The sequence below is a fragment of the Equus asinus genome, chromosome 4, assembly GCF_041296235.1.
Source record: "Equus asinus isolate D_3611 breed Donkey chromosome 4, EquAss-T2T_v2, whole genome shotgun sequence".
Classification (NCBI taxonomy): Eukaryota; Metazoa; Chordata; class Mammalia; order Perissodactyla; family Equidae; genus Equus; species Equus asinus.
The window spans coordinates 21,132,921-21,158,210 of record NC_091793.1 but is presented as its reverse complement, the minus strand read 5'-3'; the positions used below and the strand labels follow the sequence as shown (position 1 = coordinate 21,158,210).

General features: G+C 39.1%; 1 protein-coding gene across 9 annotated transcripts in view; it reads right to left on the bottom strand.

The window, feature by feature from the left end:
* The window catches only part of MRTFA (myocardin related transcription factor A), a 193,120-nt gene that overhangs the window by 54,434 nt on the left and 113,396 nt on the right, over positions 1–25,290 (bottom strand). For 2 of the 9 annotated variants that reach the window (XM_070506824.1, XM_070506825.1), the window contains exon 1: positions 4,841–5,162. The exons of the other annotated variants lie outside the window; for them this stretch is intronic. In XM_070506824.1, the coding sequence (XP_070362925.1) occupies positions 4,841–5,045 (205 nt within the window). In that variant the 5' untranslated portion in view covers positions 5,046–5,162. Of the gene's footprint in view, positions 1–4,840; positions 5,163–25,290 lie in introns of those variants that run through there. 9 annotated transcript variants of the gene reach the window in all.

Here is a 25,290-nt window from a genome sequence, read left to right as displayed (position 1 = left end):
GAGGCGGGGTAAGGTGAAGTCTAAGGAGGGTAACATACCCAAATTCCCTTTACACAGCCGAAGGGATGCACTGAAGCAAATGAAGGGACAGGTGACCGCAGCCTAACTTGCCTAGCCCCCATATGTTCTCAGATGGAAGGTTTAGTCAAATCTAGAAATGTGGGTCAATGAAGACAGGCTGCGGGTGGGCAGGGAGGGGAGCTGCAGCATTTCAAAGGCTAACCCTGGGTCATCCCCACACTGGAGGAATCACTTAGAGGGTGTGAGTTAGTTCTGGGGCTGTGCTGACAGTAAAAATTAACTCCAAGATGGGGTAGGGGTGAGGGATATGAGAATATATGCCAACCCCTAAATGGACTCAGAGACCAACCCAATCCCAAGGCATCCCCTCAACTGGGGAGGACCAAATGCTGGATGAAATGCAGGCTCTTGGGGCTGTTCACGCCAGAGCACAGCCACGCCTCCAATACTAGCTTGGTAACCTGGCAGGCCTCCGACGGTCAGCACAGGAATGTGCCATCTGCCTGGCCCACTGCTTGAGTGTGTTCAGCACATATCTGAATGCCCTAGAGAAGCTTTACTCAGATCACCCCACGGGAGTGGGCTTGCACATCCTGATCTATGCTTTAAAGTCTGATTAGTCCCAGAATCCTGGGGTACCCTCTCCATCCCCACACTTGCTAGGCTGTCATTTAACATCAAAGCCTCTGCCACTGAGACATTTTCCTTCTAATTAATCTTACTGGACTGCAGTTTCACACAGTTCCCCACCTGCAAGCTTGAAGAGGAAATGATTCGATTGCAGATATTATGACTGTAACTCTCTTTGGCAAGAGTGTTTGGTAACTGTGAGATTGCACGAACTTCAGCTGAACATTTGATGCATCCAATGATTTACTAGAGAAGGCTCCAGGCTGATGGTTGTTCTGAGCAAAAAGCAGCCACTACACTACCCTCTTCTAGAATGGCTTGCTTCTTTTCTAACCCACAAACCTGGCACGAAAATATGCTCATGCATATTTCCAAACTACACCAGTTTTGGCTAAGTAACTGTATTTGAACATGACTTTCTATAATGAGTCCAAAAACCTCACAATAATTGGCTCATTCTGACTATTTTAAGTTAGTATTAAGAAGAGTAGAGGATATACAAAAATGTATAAATCCACTAGAAAGGAGACATATCTATCTCACATACAGTCCATTTTTAAGGCTGCATAACATCAAAGTACAGGATATATGTTAACCAAATTACTGTAACTATGATCACTTCTCTGTGTGCAGCCTAGGCGGGAGTAATTGTATCAACTTAGCCGAGCTCACCACTGGCAAGATCAAACCAAGAACATTTCTTCCCAGTAAGAATCTCATCCATTTCCTACATCAATTTTCCAACATCATATTCTGAATCTAATTCAAGACAATTATGTGAAAAGGCTATTAATATCATTGATATTAATTGTATCTATCAACCTTTAAACAGAGTACATTCTTTAACTAAAATGTAAAAAATTAATGTCATAAATATTTACAATCAATCACTTACTATGTACATCCTTGGTACTAGGTATAACGTAAGAAGTGAGAAGGAAAATAACCCTATACATTTATGAAACATTTTACAAAGCAACTTTCACACGTAAGATCTTATTTGACCCTATGACTTAGGACAGCAGACATTATACCCATTACACAACAAAACTGGTTTGCCAAGCTTAGAGCAACTTAGCCAAGCTCACCACTGGCAAGATCAAACCAAGAACGTCAGGTTCTTGATTATCAGCTCAGTGCTAGAGCACTAACTGCCTACCACAAAAAGGCTTCTGCCCTCAAGGAATTAATCTGACACCTAATGCCTCAGCCAGTGCTTCTCAGATGTACCAAGTTTCGTCCCAGTAAGAATCTCACCCATTTCCTACATCAATTTTCCAACATCATATTCTGAATCTAATTCAAGACAATTATGGGAAAAGGCTATTAATATCATTGACAATTAAAAGATGTGTGTTCCTTCTGAAGGCTAGACTTTTAATAAGAGACTGAATAAAACTGAATAGGACAGAGTGCTCAAAATGGGATAAACACCACACTTTGCTTATGGGCACGATACTGCCCTCTAGTGCCAGGAAGCACAGTAACCTCAGGAGACTGAGTCAGCTAAAGCATATTAACCACTTACCATGTATAAATACACTTTGCTATGCACTTTGGAGGGGAAAAAAGAGAAAACACTAAGCCTATCACATACACACAATCATAAAAACTATATAAGCCCCTCAAGAAATTTACAAATATAATGGAGAAGATAAATGTAAAACAAATCACTGTAATCTAAGACAGTGTTGTAATTGCTTTAAGAGTTTGCAGATAATAAATTACTAGAGTACAAAAAGGATTAGGTAAGCTTCGTGGGAGCAGCAGCACATAAGCCATCTTTGAAGGACTTTATAAGCTAGAGATGAACAGCATGAGCCAAGACCTGGAGTTAGGAAATACTACAAGGCTAAGAACATAACTAACACACTCCAATTTAACTGGAGCACCAAGTTTATGAAAGGGCAGAGTAGAAGGTAGCTGGAAAGGCTGGATAAGGTCAGACCGTGAAGAGTATAGAAGTGTGCTATCCAATATGGTAGCCACTTGCCACATATCTGAATCGAAATAAAATTAAGTAAACTTAAAAATTCAGTTTTTCAGTCACTCCAGCCACATTTCAAGTCTCAAGAGCCACATGTGGCTGGCGGCCACCATATTGGACAGTACAGATATAGTACTGGGCAGTGCTGTACCAGAAGATGTATTAAACCACAAACCATCAATCTTTCAAGGCTCACTCCTAAAAAATGCAGATCTGATCCTTGCCGAAGTCTATTAATAAGAAAACCAGAGGTCCCAATGTTGTAAGAGGTAAACAAAAAAGTTTGGTCCCTACCCTTCTAGGCATTTCCAACTGTCAACCAAAACAATGAGAAATATGGTCTCCTATAATCCTAAATAATTATTTCTAAACATGTGTGCCAGCTTTTAGAATATTTTTCTTTTTTTATTAGGAAAAAGAAAAGAAAGAACTAAAAAAACTAAGAAGAAAAAGATTATTATTAGGGATTTATCTATAATAATAAAACACAAAACTAAAAAGAGTCATTCCCAGTGGGTTTTCTTTGAGTATTTGAAGGAAGAACTATCTTTATCCCTCAAATACCGGCTTCAGCCCAAAAAGAGTAACATCAGATATCCTTTATACTTTCACTATGTAATACACAATCTATTTCTTTTGTGCAGTTTACGAAATGACAATTACCTTAAAAAATGTATATATATTTGTATAAAACATAATGTGAGTCTTCTCAAGATCCAGTAGACATACAGAATCTAAGTAAAAGGTTCTAAGCACAGCATAAAACAAGAAACACATACAGTCACCTACTTAGAGTAGTTACCTAAAATTACCATTCTGATCTTACTTATGACAACGAGTCTGCATTTTTATTTCCTACAGGCTCCTGCACCTAAAACAAAGATATTCTTAATGATCAGATTGGGAATCTGAAACACTACAATCCTCCAGATTACAAAAAGTCAACAGTAGCAGCCCAAAGCTTTGAGTCCTGAGCCATACTGCCTCTCTACCTTCCCTCTAATGTTGCCATGGTGTTTCTTTGACATTAGCCCAGAACACTTCTAGATATTCAAAGAAAACCAACTGCCTCTCCACTAGTTTTTAAAATTATTCTCTTTGCAAACTGGCCACTGATAATCACTCATCTTCTCTTCAGTGGATTCATTCATTGCTGATTCCATAAGCTCGAATCATACCATCAAATATTAGTAAAGTCCCAAAGAGATCTCAAAGATTCAAAAGAAATGTCTAAGTTTTTAGACAAGTAGCATTTACGTAATCAATATTAGAGATTGTATACAAATTCTGATAATGGATAATAGAGGGTTTCCAAGCTAGGAGAGGGAAAATGTTCTTTTCCATTTATATTTGATAGAAGTTAGATAAAGTCTCTATCCCTCTTTTTTTTCATAACCCAAAACTCTTCAGAAAGAATTTTCCTCAAATTTAAAACTGAACTTTTCTGCAACACTCAAATGTGTCCATTCTATTCCCAAAGAATATGTTTCTCCAGCAGCTTCAGAATATAAAAGAGGAATGTTCACAAAGGAAAACTCCTTTATGGGTGTTAACCTAATAAACAGTTTCCTGGTATCTTTCATACACCTGGATGTAAGTCTAACGTAATTCTACAATTACTAAAAAGATTGGTAAGGCCAGTTGAATTGTTCACCTAACAAAACTAACAGGCAATACAAGCAAACAGCCTTCCGAGAGTTATCTTAACATGATATCTTAATGTTATGAGATCTTAGAGGTTATGCATCCCCTTTCAGTGTTTAACAGAATAAACCGAAGTCATCATCAATAGCTTCCTATTTCCTTGTATAGTACCTACGACCAGAGTATGTTTTATTGACAAAACACTGCATTTGACTCACATAAAGGGGAATAATAAGCCCACTTAACTCAAGAAAAGTTTTTTCTTCCTTCTGCCATAATCTAAGTTTTATATACAAGCTCTGCATGGGTGGAAGGAAAGGAATAAGAAAGTGAAACATCCTAAACACTGTCCCATCCAGTCATGAAACACACTCTACAGTGCTACACTCAGTTGTTTATCTGCTGAGTGCTCAACAAGCTTTAATAAAAACCCTGGGAGAATAAACCATGCACAGTCAAAGCTGGGATGGCTACAGAGAAATAGAGACGGGATAAAAGACAGCAGTAAGTTGAGGAGGAAACAAAACCATGCAAATCCCAAAGGGATAATATGCCAACCTTCCCGCAAACTGTGATAAGGGGCCAGGCACATTGCTGAGTAGCTGTCCTTTCCCGGCTTCAGGACAATCCATGAGAGAGGCAGAATCCTGCAGGTGGGTTGATGAATCTTGGTCTCCTCCAGCATGCTGGGGGAGATATGGGCCTCCAAAGGCCAGTGCTGCAATAAACCTGTCTTCCTTCCCTCACTCCTTAAAGAGGCCATTTATTATTTGCTGAAGATCTGATGAGCATTGCTCTTTAAGTTAAAGAGGGTACTTCATTTCTGCAGCGCTAAGGGTTGCAAGAACAGCTAGATCCCAAGTTTACTTAGGGAGTGGGGCACTAAAAGCAGTGACAGCAGAAGGTCAGAATCACTAAGTCTCCTGGAAAACATTTCTTCCTGTCAGCACTGGGCCTCGACACAGACACCTCCCTCCTCTAACCAAACGCCAAAAAGCAGGACTGGGATGATTTCAATGCCTAGAGCTGGAAGAGAAGAGGGTTCCCTTAGAGAAAATGCTCGTAGCAACCAACCAACCTCATTCACCCAAAATAGTAAACAGTTGGTTTCTCTGCTCAGAACCAAAAGGCTTCTGCCAGACAAGCAGTATCACATGACCAGGTTCCCTCTTCTCTCTTCTGCCTCCCTCCCTTCTTGTGTAAAGTCTGAACCAAAGAGGAACAAGGAGCTATAACACTGCACTACTTTATTTCACTTGACATTTGTTTTTAAAATGTTTATAGATGAAAGATACCAAATCGGGAGGAGGGGGAGGCACCAAGGGAAAAACTGAGGAAGAATTTACTTTGAAACAAGCCATATCACAGCATTGAGAAGGGCACCATAAACATAATGGTTAATTGGCAAATGGAGTGAATAGACACTTATAAGCAATTTGCAAATATTTTGCTGACAAAATCTCTAAAAGAAGATATTGCTCAGTATATATTTGACTTTTTCATTTGGAAAGAAAGTCTCTTAAGATGCTGGCTAGTGTTAGAGACAATGTATTGCAACAATAGTGGCAGCCCACCAAAAATTCGCGATTCATACCCTTATCTTGTTGACCTCAACTTACCTCACCATTTGATTAATTATTCCTTAAATGTCATAGTTCCATCATTCAAATCACTGGGTAGGCAATCAGAGCAGCTACACCAACAGACTGAATTGAACAACCTAGTCAGCTAATTAGGGAAACAGCTGCCACCATGACAGTCAACTGGCATTTTCCCTTCATGGGGGTGGTGGTGGATAATAAGGCTGGCAGCAGAGCTGGAGCCAGATGTGCCACCATATTCTTCTCCCCACAAGGTTCTTCAGCATTTGAAAGCTGAGCAAGACATGCAGTGTATAGACATGGAAACAAAAACCTTTATGCTGAGCAATTTATTCCAGTAGGAAAACAGATAAAGTATAAGGATCAACTGTGTCACCGTCATCTGCCACAGCCTCTACCCACAGGGCCAACCAGGGGGCTTTGAGAGTAGAGTCACTCATGCTCATCTATCTCCCTGACAGTGTAAGATACTGAATAAATATTTATAAAATGGAAAGGAAAGAAAATGAAAAAGAAAAAACATATCAGAAATCCTTAATTCAAGCAAGATCTTTTTCCAGTAAGACCATGCAGTGATAATTATTTGGCTAGTGTCAGAATACAAATACCATCAACAAATAACTTGCTGGCAAGGATGAGGAGCAACTAGAACTCTCAGACATAAGTGGAGAGAATCCAAAATGATAATGCTACTCTGGGAAACATTTTGGAAGCTTCTTATAATGATAAACTTAGACACTTACTATACAACCCAGTAATCCCATTCCTGAGTATTTAAATGAAGGGAAATGAAAACACGTTCACATAAGGAGCTGTATGTGAATATTCGTAGTAGCTTTATTTTAATTGCCCAAAACTAGAAACAACTCAAATGTCCTTCAATTTGTGAACAAAATAAAAAATTGTGGTACATCCATACAACGGAATACTACTCAGCAATAAAAAATAAAACATAAACTACTGCTACAGGTAACAACATGTACAAACCTCAAAAACATTATGCTAAGTGAAAGAAGACAAACACAACAGGCTACGTACTGAATTATTGTATTTATATGAAAATCAGGACAAGGCAAAACTATAGGGCAGACATAAGATCAGTGGTTGCCAGGAGTTGGGAATGGGGAAGGAAAATGTCTACAAAGAGACACGATGGAAATATTCTATATATCTTTATTGTGGTGGTGATTTACCTTTTATGAAAACTTATTGAATTGTACCCCTAAAAAGGGTGGCCATTATGTAATGTATATAAGTTGATCTCACTTTTTAAAAAAGCAGGCTACAAAATACTATGCACAGAGGCAGAACCTAATAGTAGTTAAGAAAATAGGCTCTAGAAGTTAGACTGCCTGGGTTTAAATCTTGGCTCTACCACTTACTAGCTGTGTGACCCTGAGATACTTAACATCTCTATGCCTCCATTTCCTTATCTTTAAAGTGGGGATAATAGTATTCACTTCATAGGGTTGCTGTCATAAACGAATTAATACACATAAAGCACTTAGGATAGTGCCTATTTTATAAGAATTCAGTAAATGCAAACTGTTGTCACCACACAATTATTAACACATATATAAACACGTCTCTACGCACGGAACACAGTGGAAGGATGGTCACTATCTGGGTGCTGAGAATAGGGTGATTTTATTTTCTCTCTCTCTCCCTTCTGTTTACTGTTTCTTCTAAATTTTCTATATCAAACAACCACTGCCTTTAAAATAAGCAGAAAAAAAATTTTTCTCAAAAAAACAATGAAAGAAAGGGCGCTGGGCTAGGACTCAGGAGTCCTGTTTTTCAGCTGTGCTTACTTACTTCTATGACCTCAGGGTGTCATCCTCACCTCTAAAAAGGAGAGGCTGGAGCAGACAAGCTGTCCTCCATCTCTAAAATGGAATGGTTCTCTAAGATTTATGGTGGGACCAGACAAGCTACACCCTTTATTTTGTTTCATTTTTCTATCTATATAGACTATCTGTCTACCATGTGCCAGGCACTGTGACACAGACAGATGAAACACGCAAGTCCCTGCCCTCATGAAGCTTACAATACAGGCTGTTCAAAGAAACAGAGACAGACTTGTACCCAATTATACAATCCATCAGCATGATAAATGCTCTGATGGAAACACAGAGTGGGGGCCTAGCTGAGTTTGGAGGAGTCAGAGAAGACACCTGAGATGAGTCCTGAACAGTTTTAAAAAAGTCAAACCAAAAAGATGGGGAAGAGAATTCCAACCAAAAGGAGAGGAATGCACAAAAGCAAAAGGCGTGAAAATAACAATTTCTTAGGTAATGGAGGATAAAGAGAAAGAGAACTAGAGAAAGGGCACTTTGACAGCAGTGTGGAAATGAAGAGGGTCAAGACCATCAGGAGGGAGACTAGTTAGAAAAAGGGAAATGAGCATTCAGACTGTTGATAATCTCCAGAAATCATATGAGACTGTAAAAGTTTTCTTCTTCTTTTTTTTTTTTTTGAGGAAGATTAGCTCTGAGCTAACTACTGCCAATCTTCTTCTTTTTGCTGAGGAAGACTGGGCCTGAGCTAACATCCACGCCCATCTTCCTCTACTTTATACATGGGATGCCTACCACAGCATGGCTTTTGCCAAGTGGTGCTATGTCCGCACCCAGGATCTGAACCGTCAAACCCCGGGCCACCAAGAAGCAGAACGTGCGAACTTAACTGCTGTGCCACTGGGCCAGCCCCTAAATGTTTTACTCTTATTCAAATGTCTATATATGCCATGAATGATGGTTAACTTTATTATATAATAGATTATATAATAAGGGATGTACTTTATTATATTTACAAATATAGCATATACTTACAAAAATTTTACAAAAATGTCATTTCACTTCCACTTTCCATGGTTCATTGTACAAACTTGTTCATTCAATAAATATTCACTGACTGTGTGTTATGCACGTGCTAGGTGCTAGACCCAGGCAGTGAACAAATGAACAACCAAAGCAAGCAGGAGAACTAGATTGCTTTTTCTCCTGCCCAAGACCTCTTGAGATCTCCAACTTCTCAGAAGCAGGATAGAGGCAATGTGATACAGTGGCTGAGAACTCTGCACCTGGAACCAGACAGACCTTTGTTCAAATTCTTGCTCTTATCACCAGTCTGGCTTTGGGTAAGTGACTTAACCTTTTCGAGCTTTCACGTCACCTGAAAATGGGAATAACATCATTAAATTCATATGGTTTTAGGATGAATTTAATGAGACAATCAATCAATAATCAGTATATCAGGTATACAGAAAATGTTCAGCAAATGGTTCTTTTTATTTTATTATTCTTTAATTTTAATTTTCCACCTTTAGGACAGCCCATGATCTCCCACTATACAGCACAAAAATACTCACCAAGATAGAAAATAGGGGGAGCAAGGTATAAAAAAAGATCTGTTTAACATTACTAAATTCACATTTTAGTGACTTCACAACTGTTTTCTTATAAAAATGGCATGCTTGGAACTAACATTCCTTTAGGATTTCTCAAACTGTTAGTATCTGCCTACATTACATGACCTAGTACATTAAAGAAAAACCACCACCCAAAATAGGGAGCCAGTCACAATCTCTCCTGGGATTCCTCATTCTGACACTGAGTCATTTAAAGAGCAGAAACAACGCAGAGTACTAAGTAGTCTGAACGCAATTGTGGACAGAGTTGCCAGAGCACACTGCAGAACTTTCTGAAACACAAAAGCCAAGACTCTTGCTAATACACAGTACAGCCTGGAGACCTTGAAGCAGAATGGAGCATAGCAGGGATGCTCAGGTTGTTCAGAATCTTCAGTAGCTGTTGGCTTCCCTGTGCATTGATGACAGGATGGAGAATGGAGGAGAGTAGTAGAAAGTTTTCCAACAGGCTATGCCTTTGAGTAATCACGTCTTCCAGGAGAAAAGAGGCACAGCAATGAATGTTTCTCAAGGAAAAAAAAAAGGCTGCTGCCTCCCTATAATCACATACTCAAAAATGTTTTAACCATATTTTTAAAACGTTTATTTCTTATAAATGACTTCAAAAACATTAGTGGTCATTTAAAGATTTTGAAGGCAGAACATACAACATAAAAACAAAATGTCTTCTCTGTGACTCCAGACCTTAAGGGCCAAAACTGATTTTACTGAAACTTTCCCCCATAAATTTCCCTTTGCAATGAAACCAGGCAGTGATACTTCAGCCCAAATAGAAGAATTTAAGAAGCAGAGGAGAACCTGGACAGGATTTTCAAGTACAGTCTATAATTTTTTATACTGAAGTAAAAGTCTGCACCTGTAAATAAAAAGAATACCACAGTTTCACATCCCTTTTCTTATTAGTGGTCCACATTCTCCCTTATAAAGATTGTCCTCTGTAGATAAGTATCATGCTTCCAGGGAATCCCAGGATCTTTTTGCCTACCTAACACTACAGAGGACACCTTTCTACTACTCTCCTCCATTCTCCATCCTGTCATCAGTGCACAGGGAAGCCAGCAGGTACTGAAGATTTTGAACAACCTGAGCATCCCTGCTATGCTCCATTCTGCTTCAAGGTCTCCAGGCTGTACTGTGTATTAGCAAGAGTCTAAAGAAACCACAAAGACAGATTCTTCCCTTTAGGTGCAGGAAAGCTGAGCTAATGAGGCTAGAAATCCATTCATCTGTGCTTCACTATACCTGCTTGTGATAGCCCCATGACATACCACCATATGCCTTTTTTTTCAGTGGTCCAGGTATCACCAGCCAAACAAGCTCTTCACATTACAAACTGGCAACAAAATTAGAAGTGCACAGTTCGGGGGGGATAAAACTATCAGATGGTGTCAAATTACTTTTTTTTTCTTTTGAGGAAGATTAGCCCTGAGCTAACATCTGCTGCTAATCCTCCTCTCCTTGCTGAGGAAGACTGGCCCTGAGCTAACATCCGTGCCCATCTTCCTCTACTTTATATGTGGGACATCTACCACAGCATGGCTTGCCAAGAGGTGCCATGTCCGCACCCGGGATCCGAACCAGCGAATCCCGGGCCACCGAAGCAGAACGTGTGCACCTAACCGCTGGGCCACTGAGCCGGCCCCACATTTCTGCTGGCCATTTCTCATTACTACTTCACTTTCTTTGATTCTTCACATCTTTCCAAGTCAAAAGCTGCTCGCAGAAGTCCTCCAGCACCAGGCTGTTTCCCTTCACTTCTCTTCTCTGAAGCAAGAGTTTGGCATATTGACTCTTCTGCAAACGCAGACGTTTTCCCTAGAAATCAGGTTGCCCAGCAGCCACTCACTCAACAGGGTTACATGTTTTGCTTCACAGACATCAATCTCTAGTACACAGAGATACACACAAGCTCCCATCTGAGGACAATACAAACAGGAGAGCCATTTAACTACATGGTGTCCGTAATTTGGGGATCTGACAAGTTTCAGCTCTTTAAGAGAGTGAATTTACCGAGCTCCCTAAAAGGTACTATATGGACATAGTCAACTCCAATTTGGAATGTTTCACAATTTTAAAAAGAGTGATGTCCTTCACTACACATCTTGAGACTCTGACACTATTCAGCCGAAAAAATTTTTATCAAGTACTACAAAACAGGTATCAACAATTCCCAGGATGCTTTAAAAAATAAACTATCTACAGCTGCATAGCCTACTGGACAGATTCAGTTAAATTTACATGAAAATAACTGTATAGTTTTAAAAGTAAATAGTGAAGTTAAGAGAGTTCAAAGATGGACTGGAGGTGATGAGCCTTCTCTGTAAAAGTTTGTTATTTTAAGAAGACAAATATTATTTTATAACTGAAAATTAATTTTAAAAATTCAAAATCGACCACCACTTGCTTTGTAGTTGGAAAAAAATTAACCTGGATTTTTCAAATTTCTTAAGTCTCAAAATTTCAGACAATCTCAAGATAAATGCTGCTTCTGGTCAGAATTCAAGCCATGGTTCTGAACATATCAATACATCAGCCTTTCTGTTAGGAAACAGTAACTTTTCTGATTAATAAAACTAGGTGAATGGTGAGGAACAATTAAAATTATCTCGAACCCTTATATTTTTATGAAAAACAACACAGAACCAAAAATTATTTTCTGAATCCAGATCTTATATTTAAACTTCATCCCCACAAATTCAAGCAATCAAAACGACAAGGGGAAGCACAGCAAAGCAGGCAATGAAATAAGCAAGAGCCTGGAAAACAGTCTGATCATAACAGAATCCTCAACTCAGAATCTCAACATGTATGACAACAGACATTCCACTCTTTTTAAAATTATGAAACTTTCCAAGTTGGAATTGACTGAGTATCCTATCTTTTAGGAAACTCAGATCTGCCACCTGTTCACGTCCATCATCTTAAAACTCTTGCTCAAAACTTGCCTATTCCAAGAAACCTTCCCTAATTAACCTTGAAAACTCAGGGTTTTTTGGGTTTTTTTTATGCTGTACCTTCAGCACAAAACTTCCTCTTATTTTGTAGCATGATGACTACATCTATCTCCAACTGAATGCTAAATTCTTTGAAGAAAAGGATTAGCATCTTGTTTCTTATTTTACTTTGCCACAAAATAAAACAGGACTCTACCCAATGGATACTCAATAAATATTATCAAATACCCCCAGCACCTAGTCCACTATCTTTCAACCAGATGCTAATTACTGAAGTCTTAGTAATGTTACTTATCATCACTGCCAGATCCCAGAAAAAGGGAAGTGGAAAAAGATCATACTCAAATTAGCCCCTAGTACTAATAAGGCCTAGATTGTAGTGGTCTATATTTATGTTAAAACAAAGTTTAAAAAATTATCCATGAGTCTTATCCAAGTTCTTTCATACTGTATCTAGTCAAGAGAACACACGGTTCTAATAGGTGCTTTGAAGTCAAAGGTGTGACCCCTAGCTCCAGCACTTATCAGCTAGGTTCCAGTTTCTCCCTGAGTCAAATTTCACTCAACTTCAAGGATTGTTGTTAGGAATTAAATGAGACAATTATTTTAAGTGCCCACTACAAGGGAGGTAGTCAATACATGGTAGCTATTATTACTGTTAAAACCATGATTAAGCTAAGAAAAATTATTCACAACGTAAGCTATATTACATTAAAGCTCATTATGGCATCAATTCTCTGGTAAAATATCGTATATAAAATATAATCCCTTCTTGAATGTGATCTGCTTACCACTGTGATAAACTTCCCCAGAAAAATTATCTCTGCTGCAAGGTAATTTGCCAAGGATCTGGCAAAGAAGGATTTGCCCAGATGCAAAGACATATTCCCAAGCAAAACTCGGTTTTATGCAACATTTTCACATTAACAGAGATGTCTTAGAATCTGAATGCCCAGCTTTTTACTGTTAATGAACTGTTGTATACATCCCCTGATCCCATACAATCTATGTCTCACTGACATTTCAAGATGCGGCTGCAGTGTTCAAAGAGGCTGAGCTTTCATATGGCTTATTCATCAAACTGTTAAGAATCCTAATTAAAGTCCCGACTGGAGAGAGATAAAAGTAACAAGAAGCTATCACTTCACACCCATTAGACCAGTCAAAAATTTAAGAGTTTATAACACTACTTAGCAGAGAGGCAGGGAATAAGGTACTCTCATACCTGGCTTTGGAAATGTAAAGTGTTACACTCTTTTAAAAAGCAATTTGGCTACAACATCTATTGAACTTAAAAATACACACTCTCCTTAACTCATCAGTTCCACTCCTAAGAATATACACCATAGAAATATAAAAATAAAACATACGTTAAAAGGATGTTTATTGCAGCATTTTTTATAACGGGGATGATGAATCATGACTTTGCTACTTCGTCAACTGCCGTTCCCCTATACCATGTCTCTAAAACTAATGACCCCTCCAATTATCATCCCCTTCACAGCTTAAGCAGAGTTAAGAACCACAGCAGGTATGCACTAGTAGCAAAAAGCTAACCCAATGCACTAGCTACTATCAAGCACAAGTGACATGAAAAAAAAATTCACTCTATAAAATATAATGAGGAAACATTGTTGAATACACTATTATTTCAGTTCTATAATGCCCAAATACAATAAATACTGATCATGCTTATTATGGTTGGAGAGTTCTGAGTAGGACAGATGATGGCCTCCACTAGCATCCTGTTGAAAGCCACTGTGCACCCAAAGGGAAGCATTCTAATCTTAGAAACGAAATTCTTACGTTACAGAAAAGTGTTCCTAAACCTCACTTAGTGTGGAAAGAACCTATTACTAACCTTCCTCCACCTTAAAGAAACTTCCAGTTGAGAGACATCTTTGTATCTAAAGGTAGGGCCAGAGGTTCCCGAATGAATGGAAGGCATTCCATCCATAGAAAGTGGGAGTATGCATAAATCAATCTTATTGGGAATAAACAAACCCATTTTTTTCACACTCCATTTTTAAAATTTTGTTATTTACTTAATCAAATGGGAAACTAAACTGTCCTCAATTGCTACTAAGAGAAACACTTATTTTCCGTAGAAGCCACTATGTTAATCTTAATAACAGCATATGTGCCAGGTACTGTTCTTTGTGCTTTACACATATCACTCCTTTAATCCTCACAAAACCCCAGTGGTTCTCAACCCAGGGCAATTCTGGTAAGGCCAGGATGTAAACCCAGCAGTTAGGCTCTGGAACCCTCACTCATATCCATTATACTATGCGGCCTCTCTCTACCAACTGTAACAAAAGTCCATCAGTTCCTCGAATGTGGTTACTCCACACCTCCAGGTCTTCACACTGTTCTCTCTGCTGGAACATCCTTCAAATCATAGTTTAAACATCCATTCCTCTGTGAGGCTTTCCTGCAATGTTCCCTAGAATTGTTTGGATTCCCCTGCTCTGTTCTCCCATGGCATTCTGAATTTCACGTCATAACTCCCATTCTATTTTATTATAATTACTTATCTGCCTTCACCAATAAATTTAGGCTGCACAAGGCCAGGGATCATGTCTATCTTGTTCACTACTGTATCCCTAGCACCTGGCACAGGCCCTGGGATATATGAGGGGCTGAGTGAGTAACTTCACATGGTACCAGTACCATGAAGCCTTTCCTAAACTTCCAAAAGTAATTCATTGGGGCTGGCCTGGTAGTGCAACAGTTAAGTTCGCACATTCTGCTTCGGCGACCCGGGGATTGCTTGTTCAGATCGCAGGTGCGGACACGGCACTGCCTGGCAAGCCATGCTGTGGTAGGCATCCCACATATAAAATGGAGGAAGATGGGCACGGATGTTAGCTCAGAGCCAGTCTTCCTCAGCAAAAAGAGGAGGATTGGCAGCAGATGTTAGCTCAGGGCTAATCTTCCTCAAAAAAAAAAAAGTAATTCATTGTTTCTCTAAGAACTCTGCTCATTTGGCACATATTTTATGCTTCATATTTTGTTATATATCTATTAAAAAGGATGTATAAACATATCCTTTCCCTGTATGCTTGTGAAAAACAGATATAATATCTTATACATTTATGCAACCTTTGAAGCAACTTTCATAAATTTAGCACTTAAAAAAATTATTGTGTAGAAGGGACTGCTGTATTATTTCTTATTATTTCTGTCTGTAAATCTACAATTATCTCAATAAAAATTTCAATTTACACAGTAATTATTGAAAGAAATGGATTAATAAATAATTACTCAGCTTAAAATGACTCCCCACTATCTAGTGAAGGCCAAGCTCTCCAATTTAACATGCAGAGTCCTCAATAATCCAGCTCCTTATTACCTATCAACCCAATCTTCTCTTTCAACTATCCCATACTTCCTATTCCAATCAAGGTGAAAACCTTATTCTACCTCACATACCACACCTGGTCTAGTCTCCGGGTCTTGCCTTAGGATAGTCTTTCCCACCTGAACACCATCTGATTCACCCTCCCCTCCTTGACTCCTTACCTATCCAAATTGCACTTCTCCATTGTGACGTTTTCCTGACCTCATTTACCTCTTTTCTTGGGATCTTATTATCCTTTGTAACCCTTGTATTCTCCAAGAAGAATATAAATTTCCTGGGCCTCACAATCATTCCTTCTGCTTCTCAGGAATCCCCCAGAGTACCTACCAGAGTGTTAAGTATATAATCAATAAATAATAAACACTTGCTGATTTTTTAAGGCCTCACATAGCCTTGCACATTATCAACCCTCAATCATCCATGCTAAGAGTAGAGCCACTGCATAGAAAGACAACTTGCTAGATGAGACCAACTCTTTTAGGGCGGGCAAGAATACCTACATTTGTATTAAGTACTGCATGCTTGTTTCCAATTTTCCAGGAAGTCACAAAGCTGCCACAAATGGTCTAACTGCACAATTCCTCCCTTGTCAGGGACCAGAGCCTGCTCAGCTTATCATTCCACACTGGCGAACAACTATATAACTTTTCCTCATCTGTGACACAAAGATAAAAATAAGCAGAGGTAGTCATATTCTAAACATTTGCTGGTTCACACCTTTTCCTAATAGGGAGATTATTGTTTGGGCACAAAAGATCATCCATTCTAACTCTTACTGGGCAAATATCTTGTTTGTATCAACAAAGTGCTTTTGTAAATAGAACATAGTGACAATATCAATAAGAATTTGAAAGAGAGAATTGCCAAAGAAAATCTCTATGATGATCTACTCTTAGGATAATCCAGAATTGATAAAAAGCCAAATTCTTCCCATAGTCCACAGAGATTTGCCTCGGCTCAGCCGACAGCTATTTTCCCTAAGTGAGAATTTCTAAACTCCTAAAACTCTTTCTGGTTAACTGCTCTTTCTTATCAACTGGTCAAAGTTTTCTTATAACAACACACTACACAACTGAAAAGCTAAGTTTTTTAGCCTGAATTTTTGTTTATACCTGGTAGAAGCTACAACTTTCTCCCAGAGAGATTTCAAAATGCCTACACTTATCTCCAGAAAACTGTTTAAATACTTTCAGTAACCTAATGGCAACAGCTTTGCTACTAAAAAATTTCCCAACATCTTCCTGTTTTGGCAGGCCCTGCTGAAATCCCCCTCCCCATAAGGGGGAATTTGAGTAAAAACACTGCCAGCTTCAAGTTCCCTTAGGCAAATTTCCAGCCCCAGTGCAAGGCCATGAGGTTAAACATTTCTCAATGACGCAGGCTCCCGCAGAGGGAGGAATAAGGAAAATATCAAAACTTATTCTTCCCAGCGCAGTAAATCAAGAGACAGTGGCCAAGTCCTAAAAAACAAAATATGAGGGAAGTTAAACTATATATTGTTTGCTCTGCTAAGGTCCCCCAAAAGAGCACAGAATCAGGATGAGAGCCGTGGGATGGGAGAAAAGGTAACTGCAGAACCAGCAGTCCAGACAAATCAACAGATAAATCTCTAGGTTCTCTAAGAATCTCTAGAATATTAATAACATGTATGTTTCCAGCCACAATATAATTTATAACTAGAGCAACTACAGCAAAGTGACTAAAGTGGTGGTTGTAGGGTAAGGAAATGGAGTCATACATGAAGCAAATCACTATTTAGGATTAAAATGTAGTAGAAGGCTGGGAAAACTAAAGGAAAGGATGTCTAATCAACTTCTTGGGGAAAGAGTATAAGGCTGATCAGAGAGAAGGCAAACTCATCTGAGGGCCTGAAAGGGCTCTTGGATTTTCAGCCACCTGCAGATAAAAGAATGAAATAAAATCAGAATTGTTCCCCCAGAACTGCTTTATAGATCATAGAACTTTAGAGTTAGAAAGGACCTAATGCTTACAAGAAAATGCCAATGATGAAAATATTGTTACATCTATACAGCACTTTACTTCTCTCAAAGTGCTTTCATTCATTTAGTCCTTAGATAAAAATTATGTACCTGCTATCTGCAAGGAACTGCAAATACAGAAATGAGACACCACTCCTACACTCAAGGAGCTTACTTCTAATGATGAGATCTGCTAGGAACAACAGTGTAACAAAAGAACTGCTCTGGAGTCTGCCGAGTATAGGGAGAGCACAGGAAAGGAGCACCTAAGTCTGTCCGGAATCAAAGATAGCATGCATCTCAGAAGAGGCAGCCCTTGAGCTTGGGACTTGAAAGGCAAGTAGAAGTTAGTAGGCTAGCAAGCAGAGAGAGGAATGGTCAAGGCAGGGGGAAGATTATATGCAAATGAATATTTTAAAAGCACAGAATGTTCTGGAAACTAAAAGCAATTCAGCATTGCTGGAGACTGTTATAGGCAGGGAGACCAATAAGAAAGCTACTGAAACCACAGTGAGAAATTATGAGAGTCTGATCTAGGGCAATGACACAAGATACCAGAAGTCAAAGAAGAGGTAGAATCTGCAGAACTGAGAGACCAAATAGATGTGAAAAATACAGGAAAAGAAGAATTGAGAATGACTCCTAATTTTCTGGTTAGGCAAGTGGTACTAGTGAATGCAGGAGTAGACGCCGAGAACAGTGAGATCAAGTTTAAATATGTAAAAATCTGAAGTGCGTGTGACTTATCTTGATGTACAGGTGGGAAGAATTAGTGGATTAAATGAATCTAGAGCTCAGGAAATAAGTTCAGGCTGGAGATACAGATTCAGACATCCTGAATAAATGAGAGTTGAAGCCACAGGTTGGGATGAGACTGCTAGGGAGAATATGTAAGACTGAGAAGGAAAAAAGCGGCAAGGACTCACCCTGGGAAATACTGACATTTAAGAAACAGGAAGAAGAAAAGACTGTATAAGAAATTGAATAGTAGACAGAGAGATAGCATGCAAGATAGCATGGGACAGAATGGTATCTATAGTTTAGCTGCCCAGGATCTGAATATCTTTCCTATTTGGGGGGAATTCCAAGATAAGGGAAGGCAGGCCCATCTTCCTGCTACAGAAGCTGAGGAGGAACAGATAGTCCCTCTCGCAGCATTCTGGCATCTAGCTCACAAATACAACCCAAATTCAGCCAATCCAATCCTCCCACCTAGAACTTTGAATTAGGGGAATGACACAAAGGTGGAAAATACAATCCGAAATTATTCATGGCACTGTGGCAAGTGTTTATTGGTGGGTGTGCCAACAGCAGCAAGCATTCATTGGAGCCAGGGCCAGAAGCAGTGGTAGAGAAGGTCCAGTGAGCAGTGCCAGTAGCAGTCCTCAGCAGACTGGGCCCGTAACATGGTCTTTACTATGTCTTGCCAATCTTAATTTCTGCTCATTTTCTGACCTTTGTCATCCAGCATTCTTTTTTTTTTTTAAAGGATTGGCACCTGGGCTAACAACTGTTGCCAATCTTTTTTTTTTTTTCTGCTTTATCTCCCCAAACCCTCCCTGTACGCAGTTGTATATCTTAGTTGCAGGTCCTTCTAGTTGTGGCATGTGGGACGCCACCTCAATGTGGCCTGACGAGCGGTGCCATGTCCGCGCCCAGGATCCGAACCCTGGGCCGCCGCAGCGGAGCACGTGAACTTAATCACTCAGCCACAGAGCCGGCCCCCATCCAGCATTCTTATTAAGGCTGTGCACTATCAGTACTCTTCCAAAAAATTTATTTTATGCTTCGGTTAACCAAGATTACACAAAGAACCCTGAGTAGTATAGAATGAGGAGAGAGCATCGAATAGGGTCAAATGGTAAAGAAAGGTCAAGTAAGAGGAAGGCTAAAATGGGCCCTCTACATAGGGTAACTAGTAGGTCATGGAGATCTTGGTAAAATTGTTCACGTGTTATCTCATTCCATCCTTACAACACTTTCTGAGGAAGATAAAGCAGGTACTATATCTTTATTTTAAGGATGAAAAAATTGAGGATAAAAAAGGTTAAGAGGATTTTCTAAGGTCATACAGTCCTTTTTACTCCAAGATTGCCTTCAAGAAAGTTATTTTATAGATGCTCATTAAAGGAAATGTTCAATGTCTATGCTAATTCTTATATCAAATGTCAGCTGACACAGCTAATGACCACATATGGTTCCCAATCCTGGTCTTCCAGCTTCTTCAATTTTGGTAATATAAAGAGGATCCTAACAAAAGCACTAGAATCCTTGTAGACAATCACCCAGAAACATACCTCAAGGAATCTAAGGTTCCTTGCCATCACCCACCCTTTGCTGGCTCATTCAGGGTGTCTTGCTCACTACTTAAAGAACACATCATCAGCCACAAGGACTCCTCAAGTGGAAGAAGGGATCTTCTATCCCTGACCATGAGAACCACTGTGGGAATGAGAAGTTGAGAGCTTTCAAAAGAAGATGATTATTTCTCAACTTCATTCCTTTGGGATATGTCACAGCCAGGAAGGGAGAAATTGGAAAAAGCAGCTTTCACAAGATGCCAAATCCATGTCCTAGTCCCAGGGGATAATTAGCCAATGAGGTTTTGTGGAGTTGATGTAATGTTGGCAGAGGCTAACATTTTATGGTTGAACATGTAGCCTCTTGATATTTAGCTACAGGGCTGAGAAGGACGACATCCTGAAAACTCAAGAAACCCGTATCCGTAACACCACCACGTAGCAATCTGCATCTTAAAAGTAACTTGTAAACTTTAACTGATCCAACTTTATCATGAATAGTTTACAAGAGCATTTGTTAAACTATACATTTTCTAAATCTTATTTTATATAATTTTTTTGCTAGGAAAAGACATTTCTAAGCACCTCCAAAGAAGAAAGACAATTTAGAAAGCTTAAGTAACAAAAGAAAGAAACTAGAAGAAGGGGAAATTTTCCAAGGCACAAAGTCTGTTTGTGGTACTCTAGTCCCCATACTGGCACACCAAGTTCAAAGCTGTCTGACATCCTATGACAACGATTTTTGAAATTGAGTACATTGAGCCAAGAGCTTTCAGGAGCACCACATATCTCACAAAAATTGTCTGTCTTCACCTTAACAGTACATACTCTGAGATGAAGGAGGTAAGAAATCAGTGGGCAGAAAGCAGAAGCATTGAGACACTAACACTCTTGGTTTGAACCAAGCTATTCATGTTCAAAATGAATACTTCCCATTTTAATAAAACCATTAAGTCCTTTGACTTAAATATGCCAAGATGATCTCCCAAAGCCTGAGATAAAACTTAATACATTAAAAAAAAAACCACTTAAATCTCTAATTAATCAGCTGAAACATACACTGCTTCCAAATAAGTGCTAGCTCCTTACTTGAAACAAGAGATGATTTTTGGTTCAATCCTGGGCAGAAGTGTATCTAATGATAGGGATACGAATACTCTGTAGTTCATATGCCTTGACAATTTCACAAAAATTGACAATGACCTTTCTCCAAATGAATGAGCGGGAAAGATGGCAGAAAAAAACAGGATCTCTACATCTTATAAAGGAAGGAGAGAGTCATCCTTAGCAGGATGGTTTGTACTTGCTCTGCAAGAAACTGTTGGATGAGATCTGGACACTGAACGTTCCAGGAGTGGCTTTCTTCTTCCCAATCTCTCCAATACTTCATGTTCACTTCACTCATTCATTCATTCATCAAGCTAGACAGATGCTGGATATAAAGCGGTAAAACAGGGGCCGGACCCGTGGCGGAGTGGTTAAGTTCGCGTGCTCTGCTTCGGCAGCCCAGGGTTTCGCCGGTTCAGATCCTGGGCTCGGACATGGCACCGCTCATCCAGCCATGCTGAGGCAGCATCCCACATGCCACAACTAAAAATACACAACTATGTACCAGGGGGGCTTTGGGGAGAAAAAAGGAAAAATAAAATCTTTAAAGCGGTAAAACAAAATTAACAATAAGACATAAGATACTTGCCTTCACAGAGTTTATAATCTACTAAGGGAACACATTATACAATCAAAAAAATTCCATAAATGAACATAGAATCTCAAATTGTAAGTGCATGAAGAAAGAGAGACTGAGAAAGAAAGAAAATAATCAGGGAGGGGCACTCTCTGAGACCTGAAGGATAAGTAGAAATAAATAAAGCAGGGTGGAAATAGGAGGGAACGAAGGAAAGAGACGAGGATGGAACCTAGAAAGAAAAAGGGAAAAGAGCAGGTGAAGTTGGATAGATAGACAGGAAGAGATAAAATGGAACCATGCACACTGGGAAACTCGCCTACTATTCCATGAGGCCAAATATTGACTTCAGGAATAGACATTATCTAAGCTCTTACTCTAAACTATCTAAACTAGAACATAAGCCCAATGCAAGTGGGAACCATAAGTTTTTCTAGATTCTCAAACGTCTTTCATGTAACACCTAGCAAATTCTATGAGTACATCAAAAAATATACTTTTTCTTCAAATTTATCAAGACTTTCTAAAAACATTCATACTAACCACCTTGGTTGTGAATAAACATACATTTAGTGACACTGAGTTAGTTGACCAAAAACCTAACTGCAAGGGATCTTCAGGATAAGGCTGACGGAAGATTATTTGCAAACATCTAATGGTGTGACATAGCAGAAATAAAACTCAGCTATTAAGAAGTTCCTGAAAGCTCTGTACTACAGAGCCCAGAAGAAAAGGGCGAAGGAGACAAGGGACCTTTTTTCTCACCAGAGCCAGCAAGGACCTTTACACGGAGAATGTTCCTTCTCTAAAGATACACAGGTTTAAATTTACTTCCTACCCACAGAAACTATTTGCTACATCGGAAAAAATTTCTAATGCACGTTTATGGCAAGACACTCAAGAGGTTTTGCTTAGTTTCAAACATATGACGCTGGTTTTGGCCACGGGTGTAGAGTCAGAAATCTTACTATACTGTAGTTGAAAATAGCATCCTTTCTAATCCTCATGAACAGCTACAAGAGTCACTGTTAAAAACAGGGAAGCTCCTAGGCAAAGGTTAGGGCTTGTGTGAAAGCATTCTAAATAGAGTTAAATGTAGAAAAAAAGTCATCCCTATGCAGAGAGGAGGTCTAGGACAAGGGAATTTAATATAGATATTCTAAAAGAGGAAAAAGAAGGTTTTTTTGTTTGTTTTTTTTTTTTTTTGAGGAAGATTAGCCCTGAGCTAACTACCGCCAATCCTCCTCCTTTTGCTGAGGAAGACTGGCCCTGAGCTAATATCCATGCTCATCTTCCTCTACTTTATATGTGGGATGCCTACCACAGCATGGCGTTTGCCAAGTGGTGCCATGTGCGCACCCGGGATCTGAACCGGCGAACCCGGGCCGCCGAGAAGTGGAACGTGCACACTTAACCACTGTGCCACCAGGCCGGCCCTGTTTGTTTTTAATGATTATGTCATACTCTTCTGGGGAGAGGAATAAGATAGGGAGGGAAGGGGGCAAAAAAAGAGGTAGGATAAGAGAACGGGATAAAGGAACCTAGACAAGTTAGGTAACCTGTCAAGAGCTACTATATAATTATTTGGAGATAAAAGGATTGGAAGTTCACACGCAAAGCAATATAGTGTAGTGGTAAAGACACGTTTCTTATCCACTTTGCCCCTCAATTTCATCATCTGTAAAATGGAATAATGAGAGCATCCACCTCACAGACTTGTTGCAAAGATTAAAAGAGTCAACATAGGCCAGGAACTCGGAACACTGTCTGGCCCATGGCAAATCTTATTTAAGTGTTAGCTACTATTATTTTCTTTTAAATATATTTTTATATTTTTGCTGGAATTGTTACAAAATCCACTTAGAATTCCATACTCTAGAAATGTGTCTCTTACATTTTAGGGTTTGTTTTGTTTTGTTTGAATTCTCCTGTTTGGTCTCTACTAGTTTTTAATAGTTTGTTTTTAAAATATAAAGCTGTCTCAGCTATGCTTAGGGGAAATAATAAAAGATCTGTCCACCTGTGGAGCAGAATTTTAAATGGGAAATACTCTACCCCTGGGTTTACACATGGTCAGGCCCAAGAAACAAGTGGGGGGAGCGGGGGGAAGAAAATCTCAGGGAGAGAGCTCAGGAGCCACCTGTAGAGCTGGTCTTTCTAACTTAGAGATTATCTTCCAGAACTGTTTCCAAACCTTGAAGGGTTTTGTGTAATATAGCACACTTCCTGGCAAGAGATCAGGGGTTTGAAGAGAGAGGTGATGTAGGTGGGAAAGAGGTTCACACACTTGGCTTTGTTTTTTTAGCACTACCTAGCAATGCTACCTCCTTTTTTCATTTTGCTTACTTTCTTCAAGAGTCAGTTTAATTCCAACCTCCTAGTGCCCAAATTAGCTTAGGGTACTCCAGAGAGGAGGTGAAAGGCAATCAACCTGACTTGTTACACCCAATGGAACATTTTTCTGTTGTACATAAAAGGAAAAATGCAGTAAAAGTCAACTGAATGTTCCATAAACTTAAAAGAAATTTAGAACAATCACACCCCCTCATGGGTTTTGAAAAGCACAGCAACAGAATCATACTAGTTCAGAAGCATATGAGTACAGTCTAACTAAAATTGATTAATCTAATGTCACTTTCTAAACTGACTAGATGAAAAAGGGGGGTAGAAATTAGTAATAGAAGTCAGAGTCCCTAGTTAATTTTTCTAACAGTTGTTAGCTTTATACTAGTAAAAGATAAGAGAGTTTTAACCTGAAGGTCACTTTAAGCATACAATTAGAGATAATTTTATAAGTTTTTAAAATCAATTACTGGAGTTTAATTTAGACAGAATAGAGTTCATCCACTTTAAGCACACAGTTCAATGCGTTTTGACAAAAGTATCACACCTGCATAACCACTGCAATAATCAAGATACACAACACTTTCATCCCTTGAAGTTCTCTTATGCCCCTTTGTAGCTAACTGCTCTTTCCATTTCCGGCCCCACGCAACAACTGATCTGCTGTCTGTCACTCTAGAGAAACGTGGATTTTTTTTCTCATACAATTTTTTTATCGAGATATAATTCACATACTATTCAAGTCACCCATTCAAAGTGTATTAATTCAGTAGTTTTCAGTATATTCCCAAAGTTGTACAACCATCACCACTATCTAATTCTAGAACATTTTAATTACCCACAAAAGAAACGCATATCCATTAGCAGTCACTCCCCATCCCTGTCCCATCTCCTGCCACGAGGCCCTGACAACCACTATCTACTTTGTCTCCAAGGATTTGCCTATTTCAGACATTTCAGATAAATGGAATTATACAGTATGTGGCCTTTTGTGTCTATCTTCTTTCCTTTGGCACAATGTTTTCAAGGTTCATCCATTTTATAAAATATATCAGTACTTCATTCTTTTTTATGGCCGAATAATATTCCATTGTAAGGATATACCACATTTTGTTTATCCACTCATCAGTTGATCGCTATTTTGGTTGTTTCCACTTCTGGCTAATGCTGCTATGAACATTTGTGCACAAGTTTTTGTGATGACAAATGTTTCCAATTTTCTTGGGTATATATCAAGGAGTAGAATTGCTGGATGATATGGTAACTATGTTTAACTTTTTGAAAAGCTCCCAAACTGTCTGCATTTTTTAAATTAAACCTTTTATTTTGAGATAATTACAGATTCATATGCAG